This window comes from Arachis stenosperma, chromosome 1 (genome assembly GCF_014773155.1).
Source record: "Arachis stenosperma cultivar V10309 chromosome 1, arast.V10309.gnm1.PFL2, whole genome shotgun sequence".
Taxonomy (NCBI): Eukaryota; Viridiplantae; Streptophyta; class Magnoliopsida; order Fabales; family Fabaceae; genus Arachis; species Arachis stenosperma.
Window position 1 is genome coordinate 2,299,542 of NC_080377.1, and position 22,803 is coordinate 2,322,344.

At 35.8% G+C, this 22,803-nt stretch overlaps 2 protein-coding genes across 2 annotated transcripts; one reads left to right on the forward strand and one right to left on the reverse strand.

Annotated features, from left to right (window-relative positions):
* Positions 1 to 2,461: 2,461 nt before the first annotated feature.
* LOC130962700 (uncharacterized) lies at positions 2,462 to 8,545 on the reverse strand. Its single transcript, XM_057888879.1, has 9 exons — positions 7,904 to 8,545; positions 7,487 to 7,532; positions 7,208 to 7,286; positions 7,066 to 7,111; positions 6,877 to 6,975; positions 5,203 to 5,271; positions 4,774 to 5,107; positions 4,487 to 4,632; positions 2,462 to 4,402 (listed from the first exon to the last, which is right to left on the reverse strand). Exons 1-9 carry the CDS (start codon positions 8,318 to 8,320, stop codon positions 3,017 to 3,019), a joined length of 2,622 nt encoding a protein of 873 aa, XP_057744862.1. The 5' UTR covers positions 8,321 to 8,545; the 3' UTR covers positions 2,462 to 3,016.
* A 7,653-nt stretch (positions 8,546 to 16,198) lies between these two features.
* LOC130940129 (probable tetraacyldisaccharide 4'-kinase, mitochondrial) lies at positions 16,199 to 19,841 on the forward strand. Its single transcript, XM_057868181.1, has 8 exons — positions 16,199 to 16,388; positions 16,462 to 16,585; positions 17,810 to 18,043; positions 18,248 to 18,397; positions 18,521 to 18,730; positions 19,036 to 19,095; positions 19,301 to 19,381; positions 19,460 to 19,841. The coding sequence occupies exons 1-8, from the start codon at positions 16,216 to 16,218 to the stop codon at positions 19,619 to 19,621; spliced, it is 1,194 nt and encodes a 397-aa protein (XP_057724164.1). The 5' UTR covers positions 16,199 to 16,215; the 3' UTR covers positions 19,622 to 19,841.
* Positions 19,842 to 22,803: the final 2,962 nt, after the last annotated feature.

A 22,803-nucleotide genomic window follows, 5' to 3' on the forward strand; every position in this document is an offset into this window, starting at 1 on the left:
TAGATTTTAATAATTATAGGAACGAGACAGATTAAGGTTTAACTTTATACTACTCGCGAATAAAAATGAAACGGATTCTATGTGGACTATTGTAAGGTGGAGCGGAATCAGGTAGGGTGAAAACCAACCCCTAGCCGCTCTATTGTCATCCCTAAAGAGAGAGCAAAGTGAGAGTCTCTCTGAGCTCCATTTCATTGGCCAGGATCCCTCCCCTCAAAGGCTCTGGCTTTACTCAAGTGCTCTTTTAATCATGTTGAAGAACTGTTTTCCTTCTATCTCCTCCCAAAACAACAGAAACTCCTTGCTTTCTTCTCTGTTAAAGAGCTACCACAACCCTTCTTTCTAGTATTGCAGAAGCTTTGTCCTCACAATGCCCTCAGGAGGCTCCAGCAATTAAAGAACGGGGCTTTTGGCAGCAAAGTTGTGGGCGAGGCTCCTGAAAATGAGGTCGGCATCCTTGAATTTCTTAAGGACTGAGGCGATGACCACTAGGTAGCGGAGAAAAGGGTGTTGATCAAGGTTAAATTAGGGTTTGAGTATTTTTGTCGCACCAAATCTATTTTTTATAGATATAATGTTAATTTTTTTTGTTTGATGTGTATTATTATTAGCAATCATAAAATTTATGAATACAAATTGTTGCTTTCCCTATCCAAATTTTAAAAGATTAGAAACTAATATACATATTTTGTTAAAAATTAAACCATCTAATATTCTAAAAAGACATATATCAATTTATCAAAAAATGGTTAAAAAATAAATTATCTTACATACAAAATTTATTAGGAATATTTTTTTATAATTAATAATGTAACTATATTAAATATATATTAAAATTAATCACCAATATAAAATACACATTAAAATATACTTAAAAATAAATTAAACTACATATATTTATCCACGTGTGCACCTAAAATTTTTGTTTGTGAGAACCATGCTAGATTGCTAGTAGAAAAATTGGGAATAACTTGGAGATCTTTGTTGTCTTAACAGGCTAACACCTGTCAACTTAAAACGCTCACACCTGCCTAACCGTTTTACACTTTTATGAATTCATGCTTCATCATTTACCAAAGCGTAACGAATTACCGAGTATTTAGTTATTATAGCATAAGCATTCCGTACCTCACAATTCACACACATTTCAGCAAAACAACAACATATTTTTCTAAACAGAATTCATCATGTATTGTTGTTCCGATAATCGGTTACGTTGGGCTTCACCAATAAAACCATCTTGAGCGGGGAATGTGATTAAGAAGAAACAATAAAGGTGGGGAAAAAATCAAGATCCTTGTCCAATCTTGAAGCATGAAAGAAGCCCTCACAGCATTGTCATGGACAAACATATTCTGTTGCTACGTGAAATCCTCAGCGCCCAAAGAGTTGATACAGATTTGTAATGGCGATGTTTGCTATCTGGCCGAACGGAGGAGCATGAAGGATCGCAAGAGGGGGAAAAAGGCTAAATCAAAAAGAAAAGTCAAGAAAGGGCTTGATAATAAAAAAATTCGCAATGATTAATATTTAGACAACCATGTGGGTGTGTTTCGGCAGCTAATAATCACTTGTTTCATTAATCAAGTGGTTGGGAATTTAAATTTTACATTAAATTCTGTCATTTGTTTGCTTCTTAATGGATAACTCGCGACGAAGAAATTAATTGCTAGATAATTTGTCAACTCGAGCCCTGTCCATTTTCACAAAAGACAATGCGAACTCTTAGCAAAAAAAGGGACCATTTCGGACTTGCAATTCAAACTCTCAGAAAAACAAAGGGACCATTTCGGACTTGCTCTCGTGAGACAACGCGACCCTTCTGTCAATTCCACCCTATTAATAGTAAGCAAAGACAGTGGGGAGTGGAGACAAAGTTGTTTGGGTGCATGGTGCACCATAGTTCAGTCCTCAGATCCAGGTATGTGTAAGGATAATGATACTAAAACTTTTAGTGCCAACATGAATACCACATTCTAAGTTTCTAAACATTCATCTTGGAAGAGAAATTGAGAATCAAGTTTATATAGGCTCTACAATACAATATCAATGCTTAACATTATAGTGTCCATATCAAGTTTATGGGATGGGATGTATTATACTTACGGATGTATGAGTTTTGAAATTCGTCACATGCTGGATTGTCTTTTTTCAAGTTGTATTTTGTTGTCGATACTTGCTCCTTACCTTCTTGGTGAGTGGAGCCATGTTGTTTTGAACTAAAAGGGGAAAAAAACAAGACAAAACAAAACATAGATTCCAAATAAATTCTTATCTTCCGGCTGAACACTGTCACAACAACTAACAAGTGGATCCCATGACTAATTTCGTATTTTCGTCCGAGTAGGAATAAAAGAACAGTTTAATTTGTCTTTGTAAAGTGCAAACTTATATATGGAGTAAAAAATTGTTAACTTCACAGAAGATGAAAAGTTTTGGAAAAAGAAACAGAGACGACATGTCAATAAAACATTTAATTCATACGGAATGGACGCGCATTTAACCAGAATTTGTTCAAAGAAGCGACCCTATCAAGTTAGATAAGGAAAATGAAGCAAGCTGTTTCGCCTAAATAACATGTAAATTTAATTGTACAAAATAATAGAGAAGCTAAGAACTTGACCTAACACCAATTCAGATACATTATACATAAGCAATCATTAAATGAACTAATATCTACGCAACTGGATCTCATGTGTAAACAATGTACAAAGGCAACAATGGGATTCTTTTGGCTGCTTCAGTAATCAATTACCAGCAGATTTTCTTCTGTGGCTTCAACACAGAAAGTCGGTCATTAAGAGAGTAACTCCTTTAAGTTAATTAATACACCACGAGCCTTCCAAACTTGCAAGCACATTTTTGAATCAGCATTACCATGCACCAAAGCATAACCAAGGTAGACTTTGGCTCACATTTATGCAAGCTTCTGGGGATGAAAATTCACTATCCGATGATGGGACTGAGTTCAGATCAGTCAAATTCCTGCCAAAACACCAAAGACAGCAATGCCACATCATAGCTGCAAAGCTAGGTCTGGTTGCTGCGAGTCAATGACCCCTGAAGACTGCTTCGCAGGTGATCCCGGAGATTGGAAGCCAATATTCAAGTCAGGAGGAAGTGTTTCCTGTTTTTGTCTTGGTTGGCTAGGAGGGCTTGGACCTCGCCAATGGGACTGAATTTGAAATCTAGATAGATCAGCTGATGCTAACTGAGGGATAACCATAGGTCTGTTTGGAAACGGTGAAATAGCAGCTTGCGGTACAAATGCCTGGAATGGAAAATTGTTCTTGTCAGACTGGAAAGGTGCTGCTCCAGGAGGAAAGTTCCCCCGAATTTGGGACATATGCTGATGCAGCTCTCTTGTCGGATTGTACAATGAATATGCAGATATCTGACTTTTGGGTGAGCTCGAATTGTCTGGTACTTGTTTAAACCCTCCTGCCCCTACAGACATCCATGCCCGAGCGGCTGCTGCTGCTGCTGAAGCATTGGCCGAGTCATCTCTCTGTACAGATCGATCTGATGGTGTCACTGGCGGAGTATTACCTGGGGAATGATTAGAAACCTGCTGTTTTTTAGTCCTTTCGGCAAACATTCTCATTAACTGAACTGGGTCACTGACACTCTGCTCCTTGCCATGGACAAGAGGAGGTGCTCTCCCTGCTTGGTTTGATGTACTCTCAGATGATGGATAAGTCACCTGTCTATTCGAATTAGGATTCATTACTTTTCCATTTGGCAATTCTCCACTAACCACTCCATTAGTATCTGGCTGCTTGAATGATACAGATGGAATGGTATTCATGTTCCTTGATACCATTTCTCTGGGCTTAGACAAAGTTGGAGAAGCGTTACTTGGAAACTTTGCAACTGAAGTGGAATTATTTTCATTCATTGAAGGTGCAGAGTTCAACTCCACTTGTTTCAAAAACTGATTCTCAGACTTACCAAAATTCTTGGATGGAACATTCTTCTGCTGATTATTGAGGTCAACAGGAGCATTGGGTCTTATTCCACCAGAACCAAACAATGAGGGTTTTCCCTCTGATGCAAGCCCATTGGGAGGACAAATTGGAAACTGCTTCCCCTGAAAAACTTTCCGATCACCATGATGCTCAATGGTGGGTTCCACATTTCTACAATTTTTGTCACCCTTTATAGATGCACTACTACAATGCAACCTCGTAACCAAACTATCATCCTTTTGCATACGATTGCCAAACATTAATACTGGGGTTGGAAGAGGTTCATACTCTCCAACCCAACCACGACCAAATTTACATCCAGCTGGCAGCGCCTGCTGAATCTTATGGGAAGCAACTTTCCAAGCAACAGGTCCTAGACTTGCACTAAATCGAGCCAAACTCCTAGCATAGGAATACTCCGCATGAAGTCCAACCTAAATCCAAAAAGAGAAGAATGATATGAAAAAGATGAGTTGAAATTAATTAAAAAATTTGAAATCAGAACTATGGATACTTACAGTAACCAGATGCTTAGGTTCACTCTCAAAAGTCATAAATATTGAATCTGATCGTGTATTTGGTTGATTTGCCATATTATAAGATGCACGGCGATCTTCATCAAGAGCTAATGACCTCCTTCCCATCTTGGAGAGAAGACCTCGCCCTGAAAAAAGTAGAGGAATGGAATGAAGCAAAAGAAGATGACGTTGTGATTATTACTTTTCCGACGATGCATAGAAGTGAAGAATGAAGCCCTATCGTATAAGGACAGACAGTCAAGAATGCAATCCCTTGTTTGAGATACCTGGCAAAATATCTTCAGCTTTCTCTTGAGTTGCATCAATCATGAAAGCATTTGCCTCCAGAATGCCATCAATTATTCCAGGTCTCTCACAGCTACCGCCTTGCATTGGAAAAGAAGTTGGCTGTACATCATTAATGGTAGCAAGAGTTGCCCCTGAGGAAAAATCAGAGCCAATGGGTTCCTGTGAGGCTCGACCCAGTGGCTTCTTTCCTTGTTTCTTAACCAAAGAAATAGACCTTGTTTTCTGTTCTAGTTTCAGTTCAGCCTGGGAGCGTTCAAAGTCTATCCTTAACTTCTCGAACTTTTTCCGCCCTTGTTCCTGTATTGATCGTGCCTGCAAAACAGATACAGGTCCAAAAGTAAATACACAAAAATGATAAGCGATGCCACATGTTGGTAGGAAAAACAGGGTATGTATTGAGCCATTACCTGTTTGTGGTAAATAGTCTCTGGTGCATTGTATTGCATTGCATTTGAGCAGATTAAAAATACATCACTCTGCATCCAACAATTTCATTCGCAGATCAGTGAAGTTACACTATTTTTTTGTTGTCTTGCAATTTTTTACTCAATCAGGAAATAAGACTCAAGCAACAGAGGGATCTCTTAGTAGAAAAGTAAGTTCATTATCACGTTTCTTGAATATAATGGATATTGCATAACAATTATAATTGATTATGAAAATTCTACAAATTCTATAGCAACGAAAATCCATGTTAGTCAAAGTTAAAAACAAACTACGATCATAAATGTGCACCCATGACTGTGTGTAGTAAACATCATGTGACTAGAGATCATTGGATAATAACATCAATCAAATTATAGTCCATGGAACATAAACCGTTTTATCTGGCAAATTTTAAATGGAGATTTTTGTAAAGCTAACTAAATATTTGAGGCCAAGAAGTGCATAATATGGTTGGTATACCATTGCCGTAAAGAAGATGCCTCTGCTGTCCTAGTAAATAAAGCTTTTGAAACTAAGATCTAGGCTATCATATCATGCTGAAACTGTTGTACGAAAATAAAAATAAAAAATAGAGTGGCATCCATGAAAAGATGGAAGCCAGACACAAAAACCATAAGCTAAAAACTGCGGGATTTTCTTTAGAATTCCAGTGTATATATTTTCCATCCCCATATGCAAAACAAAGACAATAAAGCCTTTTCTTACTAGGTGAGTTTAGCCATACAAATTAAATGACCCTTGCCTGTATAATAAATAGGTAAAATGACATCACTTATCATACTATGGGGATACAATATTTTAGCGTTAAAGTCGCTAAACAAAAATCTCCAATTTCACCACCAGGTTACGATATCAAAATTTGATGCCAAACAAATTAACTGCTGAACAGAATCAAACAAATATAAAAAGATTTTTTCCTCCTTCTAGGTTAACATAAAAAGTACATCCTTCGTAATTTTATAATCCCCGAATCAGAAACACACATATGTTGAGGCAAAAACCACAACTATATAATACAAGAAACCTCATGTGATGTATCACATATTCCCCATCTTAGATATGCACACAACTTCCAACTTTAGGCCATCTTGAGCATGTATTAGCAGAAGATTCTCCATCCGATGAAGATGGCATGATGCATCAAAAAAGAAGAAAATAAAATAGCACAACACATTGAACATCTTCAACATCAATAATAACATAATATTGCAATGGCTGCCGGTAATTAATACTGCAGAAACTTATTACATATTGGAACATAAAAATCTGCTCATCTTTCTGACATGCATACAAACCTTGACTACCAGTTCAATAAATTGACAAATAAGCCATTCTAAAGGGTTTGCATTCTAATTTCAAAGAATTAATATTTTTTTACTGACATTTGCTGACAAACTCAATCTTACAGAATCCACCAAATGAAAAGACGGGGAGAGTGTAACAAAAATAAAAAAAAGAAAACTAGAGAGAAAGCAGTGCCTTAAACAATTCAATCTCAACTCCCAATTCCAGGAATTGTAAGCAGGCTCAAGATCACATCCCAAATTGCAAAATAATAAAAACCTCAAACAAAAGACAAAAACTCCTCCAAATACAATTCATAAACAATCAAGAAAACTTTGTTTTTAACGTACCTCAAATTGCTCCAAAGTGGGATAGGATCCATTTGCCAACTTCTTCCTGACCGTGGCAAAGTCCATGGGATGCTCAATTACATCGTGATAATCGGGAAGCTGCATGTCAAAATAGAATTTGAGCTTCCAATTCAGCAGGTGTCTTCCAATAGCAAGATTACCAATTCAAAGGAAGAAAATTTCACACACCTCTTCTGGATCAACTGGTTCTGCGAACACACCGTAAGTGTCCTTCCTGCCATCATACAGACCCAAAATGAAGGATCACTACGCAGTCATATGATAAACCAAAACGAGGGAGAGAGAGAGAGAGAGAACTGAGAACCCATACTTTTGAAGCTTGTCAAGGATCAATTCCAGAGTCCTCTTATCCGGCAGTGGAATCCCAGATGGAGGATTCGTTGGAGTTCCTAACACCAATGACCGAAAAACAAGGCAAAATAAGAGGAGGGGGAAAAAATCAAAGGACTAGACAGAAACAGAACCATGTGTATTGTATCCTTTTCAGTGCCCAAATCTAATCACCCTTGTAAACAAGAAAAAGAGAGAATTAACAAGTGCACCCCCAACAACAACCACAACCACAATACCCAATTGAAATCACACAAACCTGAAGCACAGTGGAGCCCTTTCAAATCCACTTTTCTGCCTTTTACCTGTCATCATAACAAAGAAACACAGACACCGAACACAATTAATAACTCCATTCAAAGGACCAAAAGACATACACTGCTTTCACAAGACAGAGACAGACATAACTTATATATATTTAGAGAGAGAGAGAGAGAGAGAGAGAGAGAGAGAGAAATCAGGTGTTGTGGATGGTAGTTTTGACAGTTGACTTGTAAGTTTCTCTCTCTCTCCCCTTAATCCCGACACAGACAGAGAAACCTAGAGAGAGAGAGAAAGAGAGAGAGAATTGATTATTTATAGCTAGCTACACGCTGAGTTGAGTGAGTTCTCAGTGCAACTGTGGAATTTTTTGCATATTTCGTTTTCCATTTCAACTTTGACTCACATCACTCACCATTTCTTCTTCGTCTTCTGCGTCCTCGTTCTCTTCTCCTCCTTCAATTTCGTCAACGTCACCTCCTTCTTCATCTTCTTCAAGCGCGTGTTCAGCACGCGAATCGGCACGCGCGTCCTCTTCTTCTTCTGCGTCATCTTCACCTTCCCCTCGAGCTGCTTCTTCTTCTTCTTCTTCTTCTTCTTCGTCACTGTTGAGCTTGTCAACGAGCTTCAGCTTCTTCTTCTCGCGCCTCCTCTCGTCCTCATCCTCGTCAAGGTAATCGTCATCGTAGTCAATGATGTTGTACCTCACATTCCGGCGCCGGAGACTTCGCCGGATATCGGATTTCTCCGCCGCTTGAGACTCTCCGGAGCGCCGTGCCAGATCCGCCTTCGATGGCCTTCCCTTCTTCTTCCTCCTCCCGATCTGACCCATCAGACCAATTTCTCTCTCTTGTTTCTCTCTCTAGAAGGTGCTGCTTTCTCTCTCTTGCTTTGCTTCGTCGTCTTCCATTTCCTTTGCTTTTTCTTCGCGGAGGCACAGGTTTGGCGTCTTTAGAGAGGCTCGGGTGCGGTATTGTTAGGGTCCGAACCTGGGTGCCGAGGGCACGAACCTAAGGCTCGGATCAGTGGGGGCAATACTAATAAGTAATAAGTGAATGATGAAGGATTTCCTTTTTATTGTTGTATCGGAGTCTGTATATAAAACGGCGCTTTCTGCTGCCCGTTGCCCGGGAGGGCTTGCGTGTCCCTTCTTCTGCCCGCAACTTCCGTCATTTTCATTTATTTTTCTCCCGATAGTAGTACAGAAAAAATCGATATTTTAATATTTTATACGAATTCAAAAAATAATTAAATATATAAAATATAATACTGCAATAAGATTTAAATTGTCGCTCCTTATTTTTCTAGGTCGCAGGAGTGTATATCACAAAAGGATGTGATAAAAGACGTGTTTTATATTGATGTGAATTGGCGCCTCTAATTTTTTTTAAATTGTTTAATTTTTTAACAAAAGATTACAATTTGGATTGTTTGATTTATGTTTTTGAAAATAAAAAAATTTACATTGAAATCAAATACTATTATTTTGTTACTAAAAATAAAAGATTTAAAATTTAAAATCAAATCATTTGATTTATAGTTCGTTTTTTCTCTTTAAACAAATCAAATGGTTTAATTTGATTAATATCAACTTTAAAAAAATAATTTCATATAAAGAAAAAAATACCTAAACTTTTAATAATAAAGTACTACACACATATTAATCTATATAAAAAAAATTAACCTTAAATTATAACCTTATTTGATTAAAAATTTTTGTAAAGTGAGGTCACTTATCTAAAATCTTAATATATAACAGAAGATTTTAAAAATTAAATTCAGATTACAACTATTATGATAGCATTTGCCATCTACTTGATTGTTTTACGAAAATGAATAAACACATAACAATTGAGAGAATTTATTTTTGTTCATTATCTAATAACTCTTTTCTTAATTTTTTATTTGTTTTAGAATTTAGCTAATATATAGGAATTATATTTTAATTTTCAAAATTTTCAAAATTTTTTAAATTTATGACTAATATTTAATTTGAATATTTTTATTTGTTAACGTTTGAAATAAGTTTTTTAATTTATTTTTAACATTAAAAAAAAAGAAAATAAAAGACAAAAAAAAGAGAAAAAAGACTCAGTTTTGGCCAAGGTGATATCCATTCAACTAATCTTCCTCCCTTCTAGCTCCCCTCTTTGACAGTAGGTCAACGATTGTGTAAGCCTCTCTCAACAAAAAGGTTAAATTGAACTTCCCAGTTAAGACACAATAAATCATAAATTTTGAAAATCAAATTAGAATAAAAATACACTACACTTCTAAATTATTTACCTAAATCTTTATATTAGAATAACTATTCGTACACCTAATAAAATGAACATCCGATACATCTATTATTCATATTGTTTAATATTTTCATTATCTACCTATACTTTTCCTTAAAGAAATCATAAACGACAAGATAAGTATCAAACGAATCTATCTTACAAATAATCTTCTTCAAACCACATCTTGGATTTCCATAAACTGCACTGCAAACCCAAGACTTATTACCCATCAAAATGTCAACAGTAATGCATTGTTTCATGATCTCAATGACTTTGCAAGGATTAATATCAACAGAGGAAAGAAACCAAATTCTATCATTGTGCCTTGAGCCTTAGAAATGCTAACAGAAGAGTATCCCAAACCATTCCAAAAAAAAAATTCATTCTATCATACATCACATGAGTCTCCACAACAATATAAAATGATGGGTGATATTTATGAATTATTTTTTTAAAATGACATGAGACATCTTCTTAGACGCTCCACTAACATTCTAAGCTCGCTCCTATCTTTTAAAAAAATAAATAGTAGTGAGAAGATAAAACACCTGTATATGACTTGGAAGACTTTTACACCTTGTTTGATTGATGTGTGTGCCAAGTCAAGATATAAATATGATAGAATGTGTCTATTGTTTGGTTTGTTGGAAAAAAAAATGAGAATAACACATTTACACACAAACATACATAAGATATGTGTATTTCATATATTAATAAAATAGTGAGACACAGATTTTAAGTGATGGAAATAGATTTACATTAATTTTTTAGACTTTTTTATCTTCATTTATTTTTTAAAATTTTAAATATCTCCTTTTTTTATTACAAACCCTAACCAATGATAATCTCTTTTCCTGTGCTTCGAGAAAATCTCCATAATAGTCTTTGAAATTTGCATAAATACTCAATGTAGTTCTTAAAATTTCGATTTTTTCATTATAATCCTCCAAATAGAGTGGGTTAGGACGAAGCAGAGTCCCACACCACTCTGGCCAAAGCGCCTAGTTGGATATCGGTGAAAATTCTGTCTCGTATACCTTGAACACAGCCCCCTGCATGTACACTGGATGAACATATGGAGCCCACTCGATGCTTGCAGTGGCACAAGTGGCCAGTGCATATCGACATAGGTAGGGATGGCAAAAACTCCCGGCAAGTGGGTACCGCGGGGATTTACCCGCTAAGGGGCGGATATGGGAGAAATTTTGTACCAGCAGTGACGGGGACCCATTGATTATATATATTCCCGCCCCGTGGGGATCTTTATAATCTCCGTATATGTAAAAAGGCAATAATATCCTTGTCATATATATATATATATATATATATATATATATATATATATATATATATATATATATATATATATATACCTTAGTCGTCACTCGCATTCACTCACTCTGAAATCTGAAGTTCGGTCGCCCTCTCCTCTCCTCTCCTCTCACCACTACCAATCACCACTGTTGTTTGCCATCTCCTATCCCATCACCGTCACCAACACGAAGCTCCTACCCTCTCCTCGGGCGCCTAAGTCTCATCAGTCATCCTGTTTGCAATCGCAACATCGTCGTCGCATCTGGCCAGCCGAGGAGAACAATGCTGTCGCCGCCTGACCCAGCCGAGGCAGCAGCATCGCTTCATAGCCTCTTCGCCAACCTTCACCTCTTCGCGTCTTCGCCTCTCCGCGTCTTCTCATCTTCACATCTTCGCCTCTTTGCCTATTCGCCTTGTCGCCGATCTTCACTGTCAACACAGCTATTCTTCCTCCCGGTAAGTTTTGTAAACTACCATTTAAATTCATTCAGTTATGATTTTAGGGTTCATCTATCGTATTATCTCTATAATTTTAATTTGCTTTGCAGAATTTGTACTGATTTATTTTAATTTGCTTTGAAGAATTTGTGAATTTATTTTCCTTTGAAGAACTTGTTAATTTGCTTTTAAGAACTTGTTCTGATTTATCTTAATTTGCTTTGAAGAACTTATTAATTTTAATTTGTAACTTGTTAATTTGCTTTAAAGAACTTGTACAGATTTATTTTAATTTGCTTTAAAGAATTTGTTAATTTTATTTTGCTTTGAAGAACTTGTTCTGATTTATCTTAATTTGGTTTGAAAAACTTGTTAATTTTAATTTGTTTTGAAGAACTTATTAATTTGCTTTGAAGAACTTGTTCTGATTTATTTTAATATGCTTTGAAAAACTTGTTAATTTTAATTTATTTTGAAGAATTTGTTAACTATTATATTATTTCTGATTCTGATTATTCCTTATTTTGATTTTTTTCGTTACAATTTATATTTTTGTGATTTATGTCATCTAATTTTTGTGATTTCTTTGAAATTTTATAATTCTTATTATTTGTGATTTTTTGTTCGATGTAAGATTCAAATAAATTGAAATTTACCATCACTACCATCACAGGATGAAAGAAAGCTTGAGAATTATGTTTTTTAGTTTTTGAATATATTTGGTTGTTTTAATATTTTATAAATATATTTAGTAGAGATGTTTATTGTTTATTGATGTTTAAGTATTTAGAGACAATAAAAAACATGTTTGTAATAACAATTGGGAATTATCTTCATTTTTTCTATTTTTTATTTTTTCAATTTTTATTATTTTTTATAAAATCTGTGGATATCCACGGAGACTCCGGTACTCGACGGATACGAGGTCTCCATTACCCGTCACGGGGACGGGACGGGGACAGGTTTTGGAGGGGGGCGGGTGCCCCTTGCCCCCATGGGGACCCGTTGCCATCCTAAGACATGGAAAGTGGAGAAATTGGAAAAGTCAACAGTCACACGTATTCACCGTTAGCCGAACACGGAATGAATCTTGTGACCAATACTCGAACGGCTCTAACTCCTCAACGACAAACACTGAAGCCCATCTGTCACAATGGGTAACACACATCTTTAGGATACACTCTCCGTTCTTTTCAATAGCTGCCATCAGCCCCTGGGAGAAGCAATTTCCAGCCGCCAGCTATGTCTGTGCCTCCCTGCCCGTCGTGACGAACAACTTCTGCAGCCTCTCGTACGTGATGCGCACGATGGCAGAAATCGGCAAGTACCGTGTACCCTTCAGCACTGCATTGATGCACTCCGACAGATTTGTTGTCATGTTCCCAAACCGGCAATCGTCGTCGCACTGTTATAGCCATATTTTTTGTTGAATCTACCAGCCTAGTCCGCCATCTCTCGCGACAAACCTCTCAAGACATCCATGTACCACTCGTACCCAGCCTTGCTTGGACTGTAAGCAGCGTTAATGAGGAATCGCTTGCCCTTGTCGGACTTGAAACGAGACATAAAGTTTGCGGCCATGTGTCTTACATAATAAGCATGGAACTCCCTGGGAGGGTGCCATCCACTATCATTGGCTCTCAATGCAGCCTTGATTGCCTGAGATCTATCAGAAATAATCATCAGGCCGTCCTGTGGGGGGTGACATGTCATCTCAGATTAGTCAGGAAGAAAAACCATGACTCCGTATTCTCGGACTTTACAATTGCAATAAGCAACACACCACCTTATCTGCCTGCCGTCGACAGAAACAAAAGGCTTGCAATGCTTGAAAGACTCAGCACAGGACATGAACGCCCAAAATACTTTGTCGAATATGCTACAGTCGCGGACCATAAGGTGCCCATCATAGTAAGGTACGACCCTGAGCTCGCATATCATTCCGGAACAACAACTCTGCAGTGCTTGTAGAAGCTTTGGCACCTTGTTGTATGACTCCTCCCAGTCCCTATATATCTACGCAATTGCCTTTTGCTTTGCCATCTAGACCTTTCTATATGAGGGTTTGAAGCGATAACTTTGTCGAACTGTAGCCTTCAAGACAGGGATGCTGATAAATGGGTTGGACTGTATCAACGGTAAGATGACCTTGCAGATGAGGCTACTGTCCAATTGTCGATGGTCTTGGGACATGGTGGGTGCTAAACACGTATGCACTCCACCAACCCTCCAGATCTTTGTAACGAAATAAAACATTCATGGTTGAAAACTGCACTAGATATAACAATCATAAATGAGTAAATACGCCACAATTAAACTTGACCTCACCAGTATCTGAGGTTTTGTCGGAGGGCTACACGGAGACTCCAGGGACATCCAGTTGCAGCTTGGCGACAATGCACATGGTACTTCAATCGGTCCGATTTGATTACTCTATAGTCAACACTTCTGCGGATGCTGTAGTTCTTCACACCCTGCATTACTACATCTCTGCTTTTGAATCTGTGGCCGACACGAAACTCCACCTCACCATCTAGGTTATTATCGTCTTCCTCGATATTCAAAAAAAGAGTTTTATCATGCATCGCGTGCAGATCCAATGCATGATAGTGACTTGGTACATCTGATAGCGCCAGAATGGGGTGGGGAGGGGGGAGGCAACACATAGCGCATCGCTGGCTCAGCCGGCGTCTTCGGTACAAACTCCTACTCATCATCATCTTCAGACGAATCACTATCGTTGCTATCCGCAATGTAATCTTCGTCGGAGTCTTCATCACTGACGTCCATGCCTTTCACTGGACTAGTAACATGAATCGGTGGTGGTGCAAGAGGTAGGTCATCCTTCACAAAAGTCGAGTGGGTAGATCTACTGCCACCAACATCACCAACCTCTACGGAAAGCTCCATCACTTGTTCCGCCATAATTCTCCTATGGATGTCAAACATGAGTCGCACATACTCATCGCCTTGTAGCCGAAACAGGCGAAACCGAAAAATTCCGTTACCCAATGGTGCTAGCAACAATACCCCACCCTTTCGATCTCTTTTTTCCCTAAACCACCAAGGTTGCTCAATATCAAACTCGAACTTACTTGCTGACTGCACAATAACAACGGATTATCACACTCAAATATCACCCTATTGTCACTGTTCCTCATACGGCAATTGGGATACACATAGACAACCACATATCCGCTACTACTAGACATTTTTGCCTATTTTTAGGAAGAAAAAACGGAGGAGAAGAAGATATGAAATGTATGTAGAAAATGTCAAAGGTTGCACATTCTTTTATAACTGTTAAAAGTTTGTCTTACTGTATCTTGTTTACATTGTAAACGTTATAATTTAACACGTATAAATGAGATAAGCTTGTACGTATCTTGTTTATACTCGTTTTTATACTATAAACAAGATATACACGTATCACACATACTATCTTATCTCGTTTAAAATGTAAATAAAATAGGGAAAATTATTCTGAAGGATCGTTAGAGAGATTTAATTATTAAAAAGGACTTTTAATACTAAAATTAGTAAGAAGGACCAAATCTTTTTATATTATTTAAGAAGACGAACCAAATCTTTTTATAATAAAGAGATAAATTTTTTTTATAAAAAACTCTCTTGTCATAAAAGGTGCCCTTGAAGCTTAACCCATACTGCTGAAGAAGCAAATCCACCTTCCACTCCTCCTTGATTTCATATGAAATTTTGAACAAGTAGTAGGATACTCTTGTTGGGTCAATCCTTCTTCAACAGTTTTGTCAATAAGGTAGTACCTAAAACATGACAAGTTGAGTGAACAAGCCATCTAAGAGCCATTTAGACAATATAATCTTAGGGAATGGATCTTTTATAGTGAGAAAAAAAATTGGATGGTGCTGCAATTTGTATTTCAGGTGAATCTTGCACATATTAAACATGTTTATATATAGGTGCACTGCACAACAATAGCGTATACATAAAACAATTTCGGACAAAATTAATTCAAAAAATATTAAGATATTTGAATATTCATTTATACTCTTACTAATAATTGAATGGTAGACATTTATTATTTGATTATTTTTTATTAATTACTTATTTATTTTTTTATTTTTGTGATCTTTAGCTAAAGAGAAAAAAAAGACAAAAGATCATAAAAGTAAAAAATAAATAAATAATAAAAATTATTAAAATTTTAGAAAAAAAATTGTTAATATAAAAATTATAAAAAATAAATAAATAAATAGTTAAAAATTAATATTTTAATAATTAAATCTTTCTAACGTTCTTTTAGAGTATTTTTTTTAATTAATTAATTAATTAATCTCAAGTGAATATTCATACATATTTATATAACGTTGAGAATCAAACAGCATATATTAAAGATTATAAAAAATAATTAAGGATATATTTATTTCCTTATAAAAAAATTTGATTCTTCTTCTTAAATATTATAAAAAAATTTGGTCCTTCTTACTAATTTTGGTATTAAAGATCTTTTTTAATAATTAAATCTCCTTAATGGTCCTTTACAGTAATTTTCCCAATAAAATATGTGTAAACTTACAGTAATCTTTAGTATTTCTGTAATAATTTTTAAAATTATTTATTTTAGTAAATAAAATATTTTTTAATTTATTTAAATAAAAAATGCCGTGGCCATACATTTCCTTCGCCGTCGAAAAGAAGCGGGAGCAATGATATGGAAAAAGTGAGGAGAGCAGCGAATGAGATAGCTTACGCTCGCAATCCTCGTAAGCTCTGTCGTCTTCACCGCTCTCTCATCCCTCTCCTTTCCATTTCCTCCTCTCTCTACAAACTCGCTCTCTCACTTCGCCACTCTCTCTACCGACACGGCTTCTTCCCAGTCCACCGGTAACCCTTCTTCTCCCTAACTTTGTTTCGAAAGGGCAGAGCTGTAATTTTGTGTTTTTGATTGCAAGATTAGTTTGCCAGTTGCTGTTGTTAGCGTTGGGAATTTGAGCTGGGGAGGAAATGGGAAGACGCCCATGGTTGAGTTTATAGCTCGCTGGTTGTGTCATTCTGGAATTTCACCTCTCATTCTTTCAAGGGTACTCTCTTCTCCTTCCTTGCTTCTCCATCTTTTTTAGTTTAATTAATGGACCTGAATTTTGCAATTTCCATACTTATATCATTATTGGTTCAGTCGTCATTGTTGGAGAGTGGAGACACAGTAGAAGACTAGCATTTACACATATTCTTACAGGTTGCATCCCGGGTGTATTGCCAGAAAAATCCTGTAATGGAACATTAAAAGTATAGGATGTAGGCTAGCAATACCCTGCAGCAATGTGCATATGATTAATTATTAGGGTAAAGTATATTTTTTCTCGTGATGATTTAGAAAAGTATCAAAAATATCTGTATCTTTTCTTTGAATCAATTTTAAATGAAATAAGTTTTAATTTTATTCAGCGTCAATTTGGTGATAAATTTGCAAAATGGTGGCAGATCAGTAAAGAAAGCCTTAAATTTTTGGTGGTGAAAGTTAGTCAAAATAACTTTTTTCCTAATTACTCCTATGATAATCCCCTCTTAATCATCCTAATATTATCTCTCATCTGGTCCCTCCCTCATCATCTCCAGCACCTCACCTGCTTCATCAACATCAACATCAACATCATCATCTCCTCCTCAATATCACCATCACCCCTCCCTCACCCCGTTGCCACCCCACCCACCGTCACCTCCACCTGAATTTTGTCCCCAACCTCTCCCTCACCACACCTCACCACCACCACCAACAACAACAACAATCTTGAAGGCTCTCTTCAACTTGGTCTACTTCTTTTATACACTATCTAAGGCCAATAGCTGAACTGACTTCAATACACTTCCTTTTCTTTATACATAAATTTGAGAGTAAATATCTTGCCAACCGCTGACCATCTGCTCGAAAGACAGCTCTCCTTCACAATTCAAAAATTCCTAACTAGTTCCCAACCATCCAAATAATTAGTCTAAGCGGCTCTTGTTACTAGACTAAGTGGCCCCTATTATTGGACTAAGCGGTCCCTGACATATCAGCAGTTCATGGTGTTATGCATTCATATTTTGTCTGATACATGATGTGTGTGTTACAAAGGAAAAAGTACACTTTTTATTTTTTGTGCAAATAGGATTATAATTTAATGATCAAATTTTAAGGCTTATCTCCTTTGGCATCATAACTGATGGAAGATACATTTGACCCTTCAGGCCAAAATCCTAGCTGAAGCAATACTGTTTAATTTCTAACTTGCCTATCTGGCTTCATATGTTGCTTATTCTGGCAGGGTTATGCAGGTGGTGATGAAGTCAACATGCTTCGTAGGCATTTACTTTGGACACCAACTAAGTTTGGTGTTGGCGCAAATCGAGCTGCGGTTGCAAGTCAATTTATCCAAAGATATGGCTATGTTGATACCAGAGAGAGTTCATGGTATAGGAAACAGCAGCTGGGTCATGAGTTGAATATTTCTGTTGATTCAGAAAATATTGGTGCTGTAGTTCTTGATGATGCAATGCAGGTAATGCCAACTATTGCACGCACCAAAGAACAATATAGAAAAGTAATTTCCTTTGCAACCTTTTTTTGTTTATTGAGGTATGGTTTATGATTTAGTGTTAAGTATGATACTGGAAATACTGAGCCCTGCTTTTGGCTTGCTTAATTACCTTCATTTTTTTTGACAAGAAGTTGCTGTAAATGTTATCTTCTGTATGTAAGGTAGCACTGGAGTTTGTGGCGTGATTTGGATATTGTAATGGTTAATGGATTGACTCTTTGGGGCAACCTTCAGCTTTTGCCACTTGGACCTTTGAGGGAACCCTTGACTGCACTTAAACGAGCAGATGCAGTTGTAATCCATCATGCAGACCTGGTATTCTAAAGCGATACCTTCTTCAAGGAAATAATTTGCAAATGTTTTTGTATCAGTTTGAATTTAGTCATTTGGTTGGCATATAGATTTGCTTACTGACAATGTACTTCGGGTGGTTCATAGGTGTCTGAGAATATTCTCAAGGATATTGAGTCAACAATCCGAGGAATCAAAGAGTCGATTCCACTTTTCTTAACAAAAATGGATCCAACTTACTTATTTGAGGTGGGTAATACCAAAGCCAATATACCGTTGACAGGTCTCCATAAAGCTACTATATTATGTGTTTCGGCTATTGGTTCCGCAGAATCTTTTGTGAAGAAAATTCAGAAGGTATTCCTCTTTAATAATCGTTCCTCTTCTAAATAGCATAACTAAACATAAACATATCAACTGGCCAGTTGTATTTTCACTTGTTAAAACTTGTCTTTCATTTTGCTTGAATCATAAAATTCTATGATTCTTAATCATGAAAAGGTTCTACTAAAAGTAAAATAACTAAACAAGAGATAAATAAAATAATTAATTACCTTTTAAGTGGTTCTAGCTATACTTTTACTTACCTTTTAAGTGGTTTTCGCTTCGAGGTCCCTGTTGTTTGCTCTTTTTATCTCTAAAGTGAAAACAACTTGATGCAGATGGGTGCACGTTATGTTGATCGAGTAGATTTCAGTGATCATCATGCATTCCATGTCAAGGTACGTTATATATATCTCCTGAATTTCAAAGAAATATTTTTCTGACTGATTAAATACTGTTATTTCAAGTCACCATTTAAATCTGTCATACATTCTTTGCACCTGTGCTGCCAAGCCATACCATTTAAATTTCCTCTTGTTTCTTAATTTTATTTAAAAAAAAAACATTTACCAGGATACTCTTTTTTTCCTCATACTAATCTAGGATATTGAGTTGATCAGAGCCAAGCTAAGAGAATTAGAGGGCAAGTTTGGTTCCAAGCCCATAGTTGTTATTACTGAAAAGGTATGCTCATATTTTTATGTATAGGTTTGTTTCTATATTCATAACCCCCTATTTTTAATTAAACTTTTGTCTTGGCAGGATTATGATAGGGACCCGGAGATTCTCAAACAGCTGTATCCATTTAAAACTTTTGTTCTGTGTTCTGCATTGATGGTTATGTCCTATAAAGGAAGCACAGAGGATAGCTTTAAGAATTTTCTAAAGGACCACTTGAGATTAAAATTTCCTGCAGAAAATTAGTCCTAGGTTGTTGTAAGCTCTGCTTTTCATGCATGCATATGGTTAACTATCCCAGTATCATTTGATAGGCCCTCTCTTTTGCAGCCATGTTACTGGTCCCCGAAATTACTACATTGATTATGAGTAATGTTAGTTCTACATGATACTTTTTGAAATGTTGACATTTTCATCCACCATTTGATGGGGGGTATGGGCTCCATTCGAACCAAGGTTTTTTAAAGTGAAGGATTGGTAAAGTGAAAAATTAACTGATTAATCACTCTAACATTAAGATGATACGGTTCATATGTGATAGATTGAACATAGATCTTACAAATTCAATGATGATTAATTTCTTATTTTATATTTTTATTACTTAACTACTCTCTTCACTTTAGAGTTGAGAGTTTTTTTCCTGCTCAATTCTACCATGGTCCACTAAATATCTAATAAGAGATTAGAGTACATGGGCATATGGTTTTTCACAAATATTCAAATAACATTATAGTAAAATTAGGAATCTTGTACCATTGCATGTAACACGTGTTTCTAATTGTGTGTTTGATACTTTGATTGAAATCTAGAAAATAAGTTGAAAAAGGCAAGCAAGCGTTTTTATAATACTTCAAAAAAGAAAAAAAAAAAGAAAAAGAAAAAATGGACTTGCTTTTTAAGTTTGGATGGTAATAATTTTATTTTTAGGTGTGATTATTTTAAATTAATCGAAAAATGAGGTATAAAATTCAAATGTGTGTAATATGGACGTGTGACTCCTACAAGCTACAGCCTACAGGAAATGTCACTAACAAGGTAGCAAAGCATGATGGTGTTTTCGAAATAGATTCAAGAGGCAAAAGAAAAAGTGCTTGTTGGAGTTTTTGATGGGGAACTAGGGGTGGGATGGTTTGGATTTTTAAAAATCCAAACTAGATCCATTTCAGAACCAGTTTTGTTGTTTATGAAACCAAATCTGAGCTGGATTGAAGAAAAAAATCGGTTTTAAAAAATAAAAATTGGTTTTAAACCGATTTTAAAATTTAAATTCGATTTTATTTATAAATCGGTTTAAATTGGATTTTTTATTATTTAAATCTAAAATTCGGTTTTTTTAGATCCAGTTTTAAAACCGAATTTTTATTAAAACTAGTTTTTGAAAATCCAGTTTTAAAATCAGTTTTTTCAACCAAAAATCCAGTTTTAAAACTAGTTTTTAAAAATTCAATTTTTAAACCAAATTTTTTAACAAAAATTTCACTTTTAAAATCAGTTTTTAGAAAAATTCAATTTTCAAACCATTAAAATTAATACTAAAGTCATTTTAAAGTGTATAGGTTCATTACAACTAGAATTTGATTCTTTATAAATCTAATGACAATAGATAATCTATATAACATTTAATCATTCTCAAAACATCACAAGGATACCACCAAAAATTCTCTCTAAAACAACAACCACAAAATATCAAAAGATGCCAAGTTGCCAACAAAATCATCAAACAACCACAACTTTTGAGAAAAATATATCTGCAAATAATAAAATATACCTTTGTCATTTTGAGAAAAATCTTTAAATGAAAGTATTAAACCAAATGTGAATACTAAGCATACCTAGTCATCATTAAGATTATCAATTGATGTCGCCAGAGAACAAGCACCATCATTAGAGGAAAATAAATACCAAGAGAATCAAATTAATTATCAAGTCTACATTCAACAACTTTTAATTGGTAACTAATACCTAAATTCTAAAATAGCAAGACGACAAAAACATAAATAAAATAAAATGAGAAGAAATATGAAAAAAATTCTATACCTTGATCAACTTGTTGAAGAACTTCACCATCATCATCTAAAGCAGAGAAAAGATCTTCCTTAAGCCAATCTCCTGTGCAGACTAAGGCCTCTACCATTCTAGGTGTTAAGGAACTGCGATATGGATCGAGGACTCTTCCTCCAGTACTAAATGCAGACTCCGAAACTACAGTAGAATCAGGTATAGCCAATACCTCACAAGCCATATTTCCAAGAATTGGAAATCGGGTTGAGTTGACCTTCCACCAATTTAGGATATCGAACTTATGGGAGTATGGCTCGCATTCTTCTTGTAAATATCTATTAAGTTCAGATCTTGTATTTGTTATACGACTTGTTACTTGCAGAAAAAAGTTCATGCCATGAATATCGGTAATAATGTTGTTGGCTTGAACATCTTGCGTATCAGCTTCACTTGCTTCCTCAAAACTTTGGTATTGCTGATAAAGTAACTTTACGCACCTGGACAACTTTGACTTTAATTCGCCCCTTTTTCTTCTCCAAATAAGTAATCCAAGAAATAATTGACGTACTCAATCTTTTGCATTGGATTAAGTACGATAGCAATCAATAACAACATATTCATCGAATCAGGATTGCCCCAATATTTCTCATACTTAACTCTCATCCTTTTCGCCATTGACATAGTACTAAAATCAACAGAATCACAAGAATGACGAATAAATCGTTCAATTGCAAATACTTCCTTTATATACATATCACTGGTAACATATAAAATACCAGAAACATGTACAGTAGCATCACTGAACACTCACAAAAATGGTACAATGGACTCAGCATACTCCCAATCTGAATTAGAAGGAACACCTCTCCCTTTTCCTCCATTCATCTCTCCTATATAGGTATTATCTTTCAAAACAAGCAACTTAGATGCTTTCGATGCTTCAAAGCTACCTCTAATATTTGATAGGTAGAGTTCCACCTAGTCTCAACATCCATGCAAGGCAAGCCTTTATATTAGATTTTTTCTAGTTCAACACACTTTTGAAACCTACTAGCTCTAGATGGGAAAGATCTAACATATTTTACTGCATTACGAATCCTCAAGACTAATTTATCAATCTCTTCCAGCCCTTCTTTTACAATTAAGTTTATAATATGTGCATAACACCTCATATGAATAAATTTACCATTCAAAATAATGTTATTCCAAGAACTTAATCCCTACTTCAGATATTTAATTGCAACATCATTAGACGATGCATTATCAACTGTCACACTAAATACCCGATTCAAATTTTAATTATTTAAACAAGATTCCATTGTTGCTCCTATAACCTCTCCTGAATGACTTGTCACTTGACAAAAATTAAATATTTTTTATGTAATTTCCAATCCAAATCAACAAAGTGTGCTGTCAAACTCATATAA

What these genes read in the sequence shown, in the direction of transcription:
- LOC130940129 (XM_057868181.1), top strand. Translation starts at nt 16,216, where the DNA reads ATGGAAAAAGTGAGGAGAGCAGCGAATGAGATAGCTTACGCTCGCAAT. An exon ending in CACCTCTCATTCTTTCAAGG is followed by an intron (nt 16,586 to 17,809) that starts GTACTCTCTTCT and finishes TTATTCTGGCAG; the next exon opens with GGTTATGCAGGTGGTGATGA. An exon ending in TAGTTGTTATTACTGAAAAG is followed by an intron (nt 19,382 to 19,459) that starts GTATGCTCATAT and finishes TTGTCTTGGCAG; the next exon opens with GATTATGATAGGGACCCGGA.
- LOC130962700 (XM_057888879.1), bottom strand. Translation starts at nt 8,320, where the DNA reads ATGGGTCAGATCGGGAGGAGGAAGAAGAAGGGAAGGCCATCGAAGGCG. An exon ending in AACCAGTTGATCCAGAAGAG is followed by an intron (nt 6,976 to 7,065) that starts GTGTGTGAAATT and finishes TTTGACATGCAG; the next exon opens with CTTCCCGATTATCACGATGT. An exon ending in AGCTGAAGATATTTTGCCAG is followed by an intron (nt 4,633 to 4,773) that starts GTATCTCAAACA and finishes TACTTTTTTCAG; the next exon opens with GGCGAGGTCTTCTCTCCAAG.